General features: G+C 35.8%; 1 protein-coding gene across 12 annotated transcripts in view; it reads left to right on the top strand.

Moving 5' to 3' along the window:
• Positions 1–13,112, top strand: part of Ica1l (islet cell autoantigen 1 like) — a 106,716-nt gene that overhangs the window by 32,855 nt on the left and 60,749 nt on the right. For 11 of the 12 annotated variants that reach the window (XM_033764548.1, XM_033764545.1, XM_033764546.1 and 8 more), the window contains 3 exons: positions 823–921; positions 3,161–3,243; positions 6,261–6,304. In XM_033764548.1, coding sequence (XP_033620439.1) covers positions 823–921; positions 3,161–3,243; positions 6,261–6,304 — 226 coding nt within the window. The remainder of the gene's footprint in view (positions 1–822; positions 922–3,160; positions 3,244–6,260; positions 6,305–13,112) is intronic. The other variant, XM_033764547.1, reaches the window with a different exon arrangement.

Raw genomic sequence — 13,112 nt, 5'->3', positions numbered from 1 at the left:
TAAAAAAAGAAAAAGAAAGAAAAGAAAAGAATAATAAACTAAAGGGAATGGCTACTTGCTGCTTTGAGGAATCTACCTAATTCAGTTCAGTGTACAGTACAGTGTAATTCAGGAGTCAGGAAAGGCTGCACTTGAAAATAAAAACTATATGACCATCTGTGCAGCATAATCCCTGAAGCAAAATAGTTATTAGTTAATTGTTCTTTATTCTCCCCACTCCTCACTCTCACTTTGAACAGAAACCTTGAAGCAATAAGGAAAATTTGCAATTACTTGAGTTAGCTTGAGAACACATTTTGGGGGCAAGTTATTTTTCAACCCTCAGTGAAAGGCCAAATTTAGTGATAAATATTTTCTCCAATTAAAAAATGCTGCCTCTTGCCTCACAAATGTAAGGACACAAGTTTGATCCCTAATACAAAAAAAAATGCTTATATATACTTAACAACATAAAGATTACACATATATTGCTCCTTTTATAGAGGTTGATATTTCTATGCTTTCAATATATCTGTTTTGGATTCTCCAGTATCTGGATCCATCAGTTTTTATCTCTTAGCTACAGTCACTTGTAGGTGGCTCCAGTGTACATATTCCAGTGTTGTACACAGGTAGGCATACATACGTGAAGGCATGGATGCTCACTTCTGTGTAAACTTATGATTTGTGGTTAATTCTTGTTCCCCCAATTTGAACAATTGAATTTAGTTTCTGCTACTTCTTACTCAGCAGCTATTCTTCTACACTAGAAAGGAGATAAAGTAGTGAAGAAAAGTGTGGAGGTGAAGCAGATCTGTAGTGTCACTTTTTGTTTTTCTGCAGAGAACATTGCTTGGATTCTGGGAGAAAACAGCTCGAATGATGTCCCAAATCCATGAGGCCTGTATTGGCTTTCATCCATACGATTTTGTAGCTTTCAAGGTATACTTTTCCCCATGTTTTCTTGCATAGCTATATTATACTTCATTTAAAACTACTTTTTGGGGCTGGGGATTTAGCTCAGCGGTTCGGTGGCCTGCCTTGCAAACACAAGGACCCAAGTTCAATCCCTGGTACCAAGGAAAAAAAAACAAACTACTTTTTGGGGCCTGGGATTTAGCTCAGTGGTGCCACCACCTGCCTTGCAAGCACAAGGTCCTGAGTTCAATCCCTGGTACCAAAAAGTTAACAAAACAAAAGAAAAAAATACTTTTGAACATTGAAATATAACATTAAAAACTATTTTCTGTAAGTTTATTTTAAAAAAACATTGGGAAGCATTTTTTTGTACTCCTTCAGCCAAGGATCAACATTGCTTGATTCTAAACACTGCCAATAACACTAAAAACCAAGGTAATGCTGCTTGCAGGCTCAAAATATTAGTAGGATATTGTAAAAAGGGGATATGAGAACAAAATTAAAATATAAATGAATATAAAAGCCAATGGATACTGCCTGCCTCGCAAGCTCAAGGATTTCAATCACTGGTACCAAAAAATAAATTAATAAAAAAGAAAAGGCTATGGAAAGGATAAACATAGAAAAGCAATGGAAAATGGTTGTGTATTCTCAAAACTGGACAGACTTAATTACCTTACAATTTCAGAAGTTAAAAAAATTTCCTGTTTTACTTCTACATGATCTCATAGATGTGATTCATGATACCCAAGTTACATCAGCTGTGTCCATTGTGCAAGGTTTGGCAAAAATATAAAGTGTATTTTATATTAAAATTTTATTATAGTAAAAGGCACATTTCCATTAATCCTCTTCAAACTATTCCCCCTTTAAGCACATATATCCTATTCTTGCTACTTTCTCAAGCAGTTTTGGAAATCTTCTTTCATGAGTGTCTACAAAGTATAATCAGAAATGCAGTGAGTGCTGCTGCTGAGTGCCATCCAGTGGAAAAGCAGGCTTATAAAAATATTATGGCCTGTCCTCATTCTCTTTATGTACCAGATCTGACACTGTGCAACTTCTGGCTCTTCCTGGAAGTCATGGTCAGAATGACTGTGATTTAGGACATCACGGCAGCCACGTCAGTGCATCTATAGATGTTCATGAGAAAGCACTTCTAGAACTTCTTCAGAAAGTGACAAGAATCATTGTACAAGTGTGTTCTGGGGGCGGGGGCTGGGCATGGTTCACTCACCTGTAATCCCAGTACTTGTGAGGCTGAGGCAGGAGGATTACCAATGCTTTCAAGGCCAGCCTAGACACAGTGAGACCCAGTCTCAAAAAACTGAAGAAAAAAAAAAAGTGAGGGGGAGTATATTGATGGAGATTAATGACACTGTGTCTTTTAATGTAATTTTATTTTGTAATTTAAATATTCACCATAGTTTTTGATCCCATCTTGTATACTATATATAGTGTATGATTATAGGTAAAGAAGTTAACATGTTAGATTGATACTTCTTGTAGCAGTTAATATGATAGGTGCTCTTTGGCTATGATTATATTGCTTTTGACATTTCTATATCTTCCAGTTACCTTCTTTACAAATTTATATCCAGCAGAGTTGTACCATGATAGTCCTTTCTTCAGTTCTTATAGGTTCGATTTCAGATTTTTTAACTTAGCAATTCTGCCTTATTTTCAGCAGAGCTTGAAAATATTACTGGTGAAATCCCCAAAGGTAGATGTGGGATATGTAATGAAGTTATATCTTGCAACCATATATTACTGGGCTTTGGGATAAAATTTTAAGTTATCTTCTGACATGGCATCTTCCAGTCCAAAAGATGGCCCTTGAATTAGTTTAGTATTTTGTTTGTTTACCTTTACTTTTCCTATAATGAATGCTTTACTGAATTTCTGTATTTAGGCAAATTTTATATTTAATTTCTGCTCAGATTTGAAGCTGAAAAATCTTTAGTAGCATTTAGAGCACTGCAATAGGCTAGCAATACAGTTTAAATCTCTGTAGGCCTGTCATAAAGTGGTTAAACCAACTGTCTATAGCCCACATCGCAGTTCCACAGACAGCCGTGATAAACAGGTATAGTATGGGGCTCAGTTTGGACTACATTAGCACACATTCCCCACATCTGTCACCCTTGAGTTCAGAGCTATTCCCATTTTATATTGTTCTTTAGAATTCTTATTTTCATTTTATTTGCAGAGAGAGGGAGAAACATTCTTTCTCTCTACTTAACACTGAATTTCTTATCCTTAGCAACTACAAGACACTCCAAGCAAACTTACTGAAGACAACAAAGAACAAATAGAAGGCACTTTTCTTACTGAAAATCTCAATAAGTAAGCAGGCAAACACTACATACTTTATTGTGGAAGTCCTGGATACCAACCTATGATATATGTGCAAATAATTATTTCTTTTCTTATTCACTGAATCTCTGTTATTTTCCCAAACAAAATTAAACATTTGTTTGAGGTGATATATGCATATCCCTTTTCCTTCAATTCTTTTTTGTTCCATATATATATATATATATATATACTGTATATATTTCCTTTTTTTTTTTTTTGGTACTGGTGATCAAACTAGGGTCCTTGCACTTACAAGGCAGGTGGCAGCACCGAGTTAAACCCCTGGCCCTATATTTCCATTTTTAAATGGCAGGAAAAGGAGATGACAAGGGCACCAAACAAGCTGGGGTGATTACTTCAGGTTCTGTCATTTGGGAGACAGAACTTATAGTAAGAGCCACCGATGCCTCTAGTGATGCCCAGAAGGGCAGCAGGAGAGAAGCAAGGGATGAGGACCTGCATCTGTGAGGTAGGCCATTTAAAATCCATTTCTGGACAGTGCAGATGAGTCCCGGACTGGTTAAAAACAGTCTTTGCTGCATCTTTCCTTCATGTTGCCTGTTTCTCTTTATTACATCTTCCCTTTGTTTCCCTCTCAGAGCTGCCACTTAATTTTTATGAGATTGACTCAAGATAACAGCAAACTCAGAAATAAGGCCCAATCATTTAAAAATCATGCTTTTTTGAGTCATCCTAATTGTCATCCTTATTATAAAGCATTTCCCTATTTTTTCTATGGGAAATCCAAACAAATTTTTGCCTAATTGAATATATAAATGTTTTAGTACATTTATCAAATGTCTAGTTATAAATTAAACTTATCTTCATTATATTTTCGTAGGGTTTTTTTTCTTTGTGGTACTGGGGATCGAACTCAGGTCCTTACACTTGCAAGGCAGGCACCAGAACCACTGAGCTAAATCCCCAGCCCTTATCTTCATTATATATTGACACTTAAAATCATATGCTAAGTGAAATATATTCATTTAGTAATTTTTGTACATTCTCACATTTCATAGAAGCTTTATTTAAAACAATCTTCAAGATTATGAGAGCTACGTTTTGGATTAATTAACAGATTCCTAAGCAATTTACCTTTTCTTCCATGTAAGTCATTAAATGGAGTACTGTTCTGCTATAAAGATAAACTGGAGTATTCATAGGTAACTTGGATATAACTTGAGACCATAATATTAAGTGAAAAAAGTCAGGCACACAAGTTTAAATGATGCATGGTTTCTCTTATATGAGAAATTCAAATATATATAGATGGCTAGATAGACACATAGAACAAAATAGAAGGTAAATAGGAAGTAAAGAGATCTTGTTCAAATGGAGGGGAAAGGATGGGAGGGGAAAGGAATGGAAAAGAAAATAATTGAAGGAAAAATGATGAAAATCGAGCTTTTGCAAATGGAAAGGGGCCAAGAGTTGGAACAGGGAGGGAGAGAAGGGATAAGGGACAAAAACAAAGAAGTTGTATTATGTATATGTACCAAGTCCTCACAATAAATTTAATTGTTATATACTACAAACATGTACTAATAGAAGAACCGTATATATAAAATACTGCCATTGGAAATCCCATTTAATTGTACATATTTGTAGCTCTGCAGGTTTATTCTGTAGTTTTTCCTAATAAATGACTGTATTACTTATTTGCTAATAAATGGTTTGTTAGTATTCAGGGCTAGCAATTGTGAGGTTATGCCCCAAGAACAATAACTAAATCTGTGTTCAATTTCTTTATCTCACTTTTTATTATTACATGTATATTACAAGTTTATTAGATGGACCTACCAAAATTAGTATAGCCTCTCTCTTTTTTTTTTTTTTTTGGTACAGGGGTTCAAACTCAAGTGCTTGCCCTTCTGAGGAAGGTGGGGGAACCACTGAGCTAAATCCCTGGCCCTATCCAAAATTAGTATTAAGGATGTTTTAGGCTTTTTGTTGTTGTTGTTGTTGTTTGTTTGTTTGGTACCAAGGATCGAACTTCGGTCCTTATGCTTGTCAGGCAGGCGTGGCACCACAGAGGTAAATCCCTGGCCCATGTTTTAGGCTTTTTAAAAAAATAGAAATCACTTTATTCATCAAAATGGAATCCCTGTTTTTTGAAGGATAGTCTTCATGTCTTCTATTTAGTTTATAAGTGTTTTTAAACAAAACCCATCAATGATTGAAAATGAGGCTATTTACTCTGTGGCTTTGGTGATGAAGATTCTCTAAGAGATAATACAAGTTGAGCATTATCCAAAATGTTTTTACTAGAACTGTTTATTTCTTATTTTTAGGGATTTTGAAATATTTGCTGGTGGATGGATAGATAGATAGATACCTTGGAGACAGGACCCTAGTGTAAATATGAAATTCATTTATTTTTCATCTATATCCTTAACCCAAGGTAATTTATAAAATATTTTAAATAATTTTATGCATGAAACAAAGTTTCATTGTATGAAATTTTTTCCAGTTAGGCCATGTTGATGGTCAAAAAGTTTTAGATTTTGGATTTCAGATTTTTCAAATTAGAGATGCTGAAACTTGTATTTATCACAGTGCCTACATTTCTAGTGCCATGATGTAGATGCTCAGTAAATGTTTCTTTAAAGAATAAAAGGTAATGAAAAGATGAAAATAAAGTATTTGTAGATGGGGAGGGGAGGAGGGGGTGAAGGGAGGGCAGGGGTAAGGGGAAAAAATGAGAATCAAGACTTGTCATGTAGAGGTACAAGATCCCAACAATGAATGTAAGTGTAGTGTATCCCTAAAATGTACCAATAAACTCAATTAAAGCTGAAAAAAAAAGAATAAAAGGTAAAATGTTTTCAATCTGTGTAAATCTATAGAAGAAGCAGGAAATTCTCTCAGACATATATTTTGGGAGATCTATCAGAAGAGTATATATCTTCTGAATGTAAAAACTTAATTGTATAAACTTATCTGGGGAATATGAATCCCAAATGTATTTTTACCAAAATCTATACATTTTCTGGTTTATATTTTAGGGTAGTTTTGTCAGGGGATGAAGTGAACTTCAAAGATGAACCAGGTAAGATGAGAGCTACATTGGTTTGAAATGGTCATGTTTTTGTTTTTGTTTTTATTTTGGTACCGGGAATCAAACTCGGGTCCTTGTGCTTGCGAGGCAGGAGCCAGAACCGCTGAGCTAGATCCCCGGCCCTGAAATGGTCATGTTTTAAATGTTAGAACCATTTTTCAGTGACTGTGTTAATATCCATTCAATTTTTCAAAAACTTAAATCTGTTTCTAAGCTTGTTTTGTACACTTACTAATCTTCCTGTGTGCACCCAATTAGAGTCTAGTAGTGTTATTGGTCTTATTTAGGGAATCTGGTCATCTCAAAAATGGGTGCTTTTAAAAGCAGAAATCCATCTTACAGAGTTGTGTGATTAAGTTCCAAGTTTTTTTTTGTTGTTGTTTTTGTTTTTTTGAGACAGGGTCTCAGTATGTAGTTGAGACTGACCGGGAACTCACTATGTAGCCCAGGCTGGTCTCAAATTTACAGCAATCCTCCTGTCTCAGCCTCCCGAGTGCTGGGATTAAAGGCATGCGCCACCATACCCGGCTAGTTCCAAGTTTTCTTCATACTTAAATGTGTGCTTATTTTTAAAATAAATACACATTATATATACAGTGAACATATGTTGAATAATGGTAATGAAAAATTATACAAGTTTTGGAGCCAGAAAAACTTGAGTTTGAATTGCTTGCTGTTCTTAAACAAATCATTTATGCCTCTGTCAGTTATCTCATCTGAAATATGAGTGATTGGTACCTGCCTTACCATAAACATTAGGATTAGAGATAATATTTATAAACTACATAGCACATAGTAGGTGGCCAGTTAATGTGAGAGAGATTCTCAAATACAAATGTATGTATGTGTGTGTGTGTGTGTGTGTGTGTGTGTGTATGGCAAGAGAGAGAGATTACACTGATAAAAATCATTTAAGAAGCCATAATATTCATGAACTTATGTATCTAACAGAGCTTCAAAATATATGTGTATATGTTCAAAATGTTCATATTCATTACTGGTATATTCACATCCTGTAACCCTCAAATAGAGAACATTTTTTTAAAATCACCAAGAATATATAATAGATATTAATTTTACCATCTGTTCATATTATCTTTGAAATCTTGATGTGTGGTTAGTAATGCCTCCTTTTCAGTTCCAGATATTCATTTGTTCCTTCTCTTTTTTTCTTGATTACTCACGCTGAAGATTTATTTTATTATACTTTTAACAAACAAGTTTATGGCTTTGTTAATATTCTCTATTGAATCTTTGTTTTGTTTTATTAACTTCAGTTCTGTATTTTTTTCCCTGTACTTTGTTTTTTAAATATTTCTTTAGAACCATAATTCCCTTCAAAATTTCACTTTTCCTATATTCCACAAGTTTTTTTTTTTGATAGCCTTAATGCTGGCTATGGTGGTACATGCCTGTAGTACCCTCTAATCAGAAAGCTAAGGCAGGAGAATTGTTTCAGCATGGGAGTTCCAGGCCAGCCTGTGCAACATAACGAGACCCTCATCTAACAAAACAAAACAAGACAAAAGACTCCCAGATGGGTATGTGAGTGTAGTTTAGTGGGAGAGCTGTGTGAGGCTCTGTGTTATCTATTGTAATAAAAAAGCAGAAAACAAAAACCGATCCCCAAATTTATTTATTTTTTTTGGTACCAGGGATTGAATTTGGGACCTTGTGCTTGTGAGGCAGGCAATGGAAACACTGAGCTAAATCCCCGGTCCCCCAAACTTACTTTTATCTGGATATATTTCATATATCATAAAACTCACTCATACCAGATAAAATCAAGGGTTTTTATTTAGTACTGAGAAGTGCAACCATTTCCATAAATTAGTTTTATAACATTTGTTCCCTCAGTGAGATCCTTTACGCCTGTCTGCCATAATCCCCATTTCCATTCCAAGCCAACCACTGATCTACCTTTCTATATAAATTTTCCCTTTGGGACATTTTCTCATTCTTAAATCTATCCATCCATCCATCCACCTTTTCTTCCTTCTTTCCCTCCTTTTATCTCTCCCTCCTTCCTCTCTTCTTCCCTCCCTCCAAACCTCCCTCACCTTCGTTCCTTTTTCTTTCTTGTGGTATTGGGAATTGAACCAGGGCCTTCACACTGGGCGCTTTTAACTTTTTTGGCAGGGGTGGTGTTTTGAGACAGGGTCTCACTGTGTAGTGGGACTGACCTGGAACTCACTGTGTGGCCCAGGCTGCTCTCAAACTCACAGTGATCCTCCTGCCTCAGCCCCCACAACCCAAGTGCTGGTATTAAAGGCGTGCGCCACCATGCCTGGCCCCTTTTAACTTTTTGAGATGAGGTCTCAGTCTTCCAGAGTGGTCAGATTATGGGTGTGCACCATCATAACAAGTTTGGACATTTTATTTTTTTGGCTTTTTTTTTTTTTTTGTAGAACTGGTGATCAGACTCAGGACCTTGCACTTGTTGAGGCAGGCATGGTGCCAATGAGCTAAATCCCCAGCCCCTATTTTCTGGCTTTGTTTTAAAGAGAGTCTCTCTATGTAGTTCAGGCTGGCCTTGAACTCACTCTGTAGTCCAGGCTGGCCTCAGCCTCCTGAATCCTGGGATTACAGGTGTGTGCAATCACACCTGGCTTGGATATTTCATTTATATAGAATTATCCAATATGTGATCTTATTGTATCTAGTTTCTTTCATTTCATTTAATACTTTGAGGTTGAATCCATTGTATGACTATCTATAAATTTTGACATTTTCATTATCACTTAAATTTTAAACATTTCCATGTCTCCATTGAGTCCTGGTTGTGGTTGATTTTGAAATGTGTTTCTGAAATTGCCAAATTATAGAGATATTAAAGTTCATCTCTTTGTTATTCTTTATTTTTTGGGGGGGTACTGGGGATCGAACTCAGGTCCTTGCACCTGGCAGCACCACTGAGCTAAATCCCCGGCACTCCCTTTCCATTCTTTTTTTTTTTTTTTTTTTTTTTTTTTTTCTTAGGCAGGGTCTCATTATGTAGTGAGACTGACCTGGAACTCACTATGTAGTTCAGGCTGGCTTCAAGCTCACGGCAATCCTCCTGCCTCAGCCTCCCGAGTGCTGGGATTATAGACATGCGCCACCACGCCCGGCATCCCTTTCCATTCTTAATAACACTTTTTGGCTTAAAAATCTTTGTAAGTGTATTTATCAGCTTTCTGTTGCTGGAACAAAGTACCTAACATATACAATTTAAAAGATGAATAATTTATTTTGGTTTCATTTTAGAGGTTTTAGTCTATGGTCAGCTGGTTCCAAGAAATACCATCATCAATGGCATGGCAGAGAAAAGCTGCTCATCTTATATGGTGGTTGGAATTTGAGAAGGAGGGTGGGGAAAGAGGGAGAGAGAAGAGGGAAGAGGAGAGGGGCGAGAAAGGAGAGATATCCTTCAAAGGCATGCCTTCAGTGACTGACTCCTCCAGTTGGCCCTGTTGAGGTTAGTGCCTTCATAATCCAGTAATCTTCCAAAAGCCCCACCTAAGAACACATGCCTTTGAGGGAACATTTTTGATGCAAACCCTAGGAGTATGATAATGTAGCTTAACTCTGTTTTTTTGGTTATTCCTTATACACCTTTTTCCATATGTTTACTTTCAACTTTCCAATTTGTTATATCTTTCTTAGATAAGTTTCTCATAAATTTGTAATGTGCCAATTATTAAATTTTCTTTTTAAGACAGGGTCTCGCTACGTTGTTCAGGATGGCTTTGAACTTACTATGTAGCCCAACCTGGCCTCAAGTTCACGGTGATCTTCCTGCCTCAGCCTCCCAAGTGCTGGGATTACAGGCATGCATCACCATGTCTTGCTTTTAACTATTTTAATTAATGAGCTTAGTCCATTTATTTTTATTGTCACTATGTATATTTGAACTTGTGTTTTTTTCTATTTTATCCTTTCACTCCTATCTTTTCTCCTATGGTATGGACTTACTCTTTCAGGTTTTGAGTTTTTTTGGCGGGGGGCTTTATTTGTTTTTACTTTTCTTAGTCCTTTATTTTTCTCATGAACTGGTTTGGAAGTTATATATTTTATTTTTACTTTTGGTAGTTTTTCCCTTAAGTTTTATTCTGTCTACTTAATAAAATCAAAAGCTTATCAATTCATATTCCCAGAAGATTATAAAGATTGTAAAACATGGGCCAGGGATTTAGCTCAGTGGTTCTGCCGCCTGCCTCACAAGCACAAGCACCCGAGTTCGAGTCCCAGTACAAAAAAAAAAAAAAGATTGTAAAACACTAATCCCAGTAATTCTCATGCTAGCTCAACTATTATTGTCTAATATTTCTTTTGTCTCTTTTTCTAATTTCTCACAGAACATTCTTTATGAAGAAATACTATTTAGATTTACCAATATTTCTCCTCTCTTGCTGCTTCTTCTTGTATTTTAGATCTATATTATGAGCTTATTTTTCTTTTTCCTTAACTACATGCTTTAATTTAGAAGTTCTCATGGAAGATTTTTTTGGAGGGTAAACTTGGCTTATGTATATCTAGAAATACTGTTATTTCTCATTTTTGATTTTGTTTTTGTTTTTTGTTTTGGTTTTTTTTGGTACTGGGGATCGAAGTTGGGACCTTGAACTTGCCAGGCAGGTGGTGGCACCACTGAGCTAAATCCCCAGCCTTGTTATTTCTCATTTTTAAGAGAGCTTTGCTCAACACCACATTTGCTTGCTATTTATTTTCTTTCATCACTTTGAAAATATGGTTCCATTATTTTCTTCCTTCCACAATTGCTGTTGAGGAAAACAGTCTGTTAGAATAAATATTATTCCTTTATAGTGAATTTGATTTTTCTATCTGGCTACCTTTAGGATGTACTCTTTATTTTTGGTGTTTTGTTCTTTCAGTATATATTTGTTGGAGACAAGTAATTTTGCTGTTTTAATCTGTACTGTGTAGATTGTGTTTTTTTAAATAATATTTTCTTTGTGTTTTATTTTTAATTTTATTGGTCCATTTTAGGTATGCAATATATAAATTGTTTCCTAGTCTGGTTTTTTTTTACCAGTTCTAAAACATTCTTAGTCATTATTTCATTTAGTGTGATAAAATATTCATGGCACAACCATTATATATATATTTTTTTGGTGGGGAATGAATGCAGAAAGTTTCTTTTTTTTTTTTGCAACCATTATATTTTAAAAATATTACCTCTTCTCCATTTTCTTTCTTTATTCTCACCTTTCAGAACTCCATTAACCTGGAGGGCAGGGGTGTGGGGAAAAAACAACCAAGATGTATCATGTAAAAGTACAAGATCCCAATGATAAAAGTCACTGTATTGTTTGCTTTGAATGTACCAATAAATTAAAAAAAAAAAAAAAGAAAGAACTCCAATCACCTTAGGGTGGACCTTTTCATCAATTCCTCAAACCTTTTAACTTTTATATTTGCAATCATCTTTTCACTCTACATAGCATTTCTGGGTGAGTTTTTAAGATCTGTTTTTCCCTAATTTTCTCTTCTTACACTTAGTCTACTGTGTAATATATACATGTTTTCCACTCTCCAACTACTAGTTATTTGTCAAAGTTCTACCTGGCTCTTTTTTTTTGGTACCGGGGATCAAACTCGGGTCCTTGCACTTGCAAGGCAGGTGGCAGAACCAATGAGCTAAATCCCTGGCCCTCTACTTGGCTCTTCTACAAATCTGCCCAAATTTTATAGCCTCTTGTTCTTTCTTGCTTTTTGATTCATATATGTGTCTAATATGAAAATACTTGAAATTCTTGGGGCAGGGGTCTAGATCTTTTATTACTGGTTTTCCTCAGTTTTCTTGTGGTAGCTTGTTTAGTGATTTGTGATTATGAATCAATACTTGTTTGCTCTTAATTTGTGAGAATCTTGGAAGTATAGAGAATGTTCTTGCTTATTTTGCTTCTTTCCAGAGTCAGAGAGCATGCACAGTCCAATAACCACATTAGCTTCCTTCCAGGAAGTTTGGTACTGGGGAATCGAACTCAGGACCTTATGCTTGCAAGGCAGGCACAGTGCTAATGAACTAAATCCCCAGCTTTGCATTTATTTCCTACTTTTTTTTTCAAATGGCCTTGATAATAGTTATCAAATGTTAAAAACATCCCAGTGGGCCAGGAGTGGTGGCACATGCCTGTAATCCCAGCACTCGGGAGGTTGAGTCAGTAGGATCACTGAGTTCAAGACCAGCCTGGGCTACATGGTGAGTTCCAGGTTAGTCTCAACTACATAGTGAGACACTAAAAAAAAAAAAAAAAAAAAAAAAAAAAAAAAAAAAAAAACATCCCAGTGAAGTGGCATACATCTATAATCCCACACTCTGATAGGCCAAGCCAGAAGAGTGTCACATTCTAGTTCAACCTGAGCAACTTAGACTCTGTCTCAAAGTTAAAAATAAATTTTAAGAAATAGCTATGCATGTAGCTCAGTGTGAAGCCCTGGGTTCAATCTACAGTACCAAAAAAGAATTAAAAACATTAAAGTTACACATGAGTGAGGATACAGGTTTTGATCACAAGAGAATATACTATGTTTTGAAACATGTTTGATCTTTTCCCTCACATGAGACCACTGCTACTGTAGCTCTAGTTTAAGAAATGCAGAAGTGCTTCTTATTGCTATACTCTGTTTTTAAAAGAATAAAGCAGAGCCAGGGATTTAGTTCAGTGGTGCCTCCACCTGCCTTGCAAGCCCAAGGTCCTGAGTTCAATCCCTGGGAAGGAAGGAAGGAAGGAAGGAAGGAAGGATAGAAGGAAGGAAGGAAGGAAAGAAAGAAAGGGAGAGAGAGAGAGGAGAG

The sequence above is a fragment of the Fukomys damarensis genome, unplaced genomic scaffold (genome assembly GCF_012274545.1).
Source record: "Fukomys damarensis isolate Sample0158 unplaced genomic scaffold, DMR_v1.0_HiC HiC_scaffold_16, whole genome shotgun sequence".
NCBI classification, from domain to species: domain Eukaryota; kingdom Metazoa; phylum Chordata; class Mammalia; order Rodentia; family Bathyergidae; genus Fukomys; species Fukomys damarensis.
The sequence above is the reverse complement of the archived record's forward strand: the minus strand, read 5'-3'. Positions and strand labels throughout refer to the sequence as shown.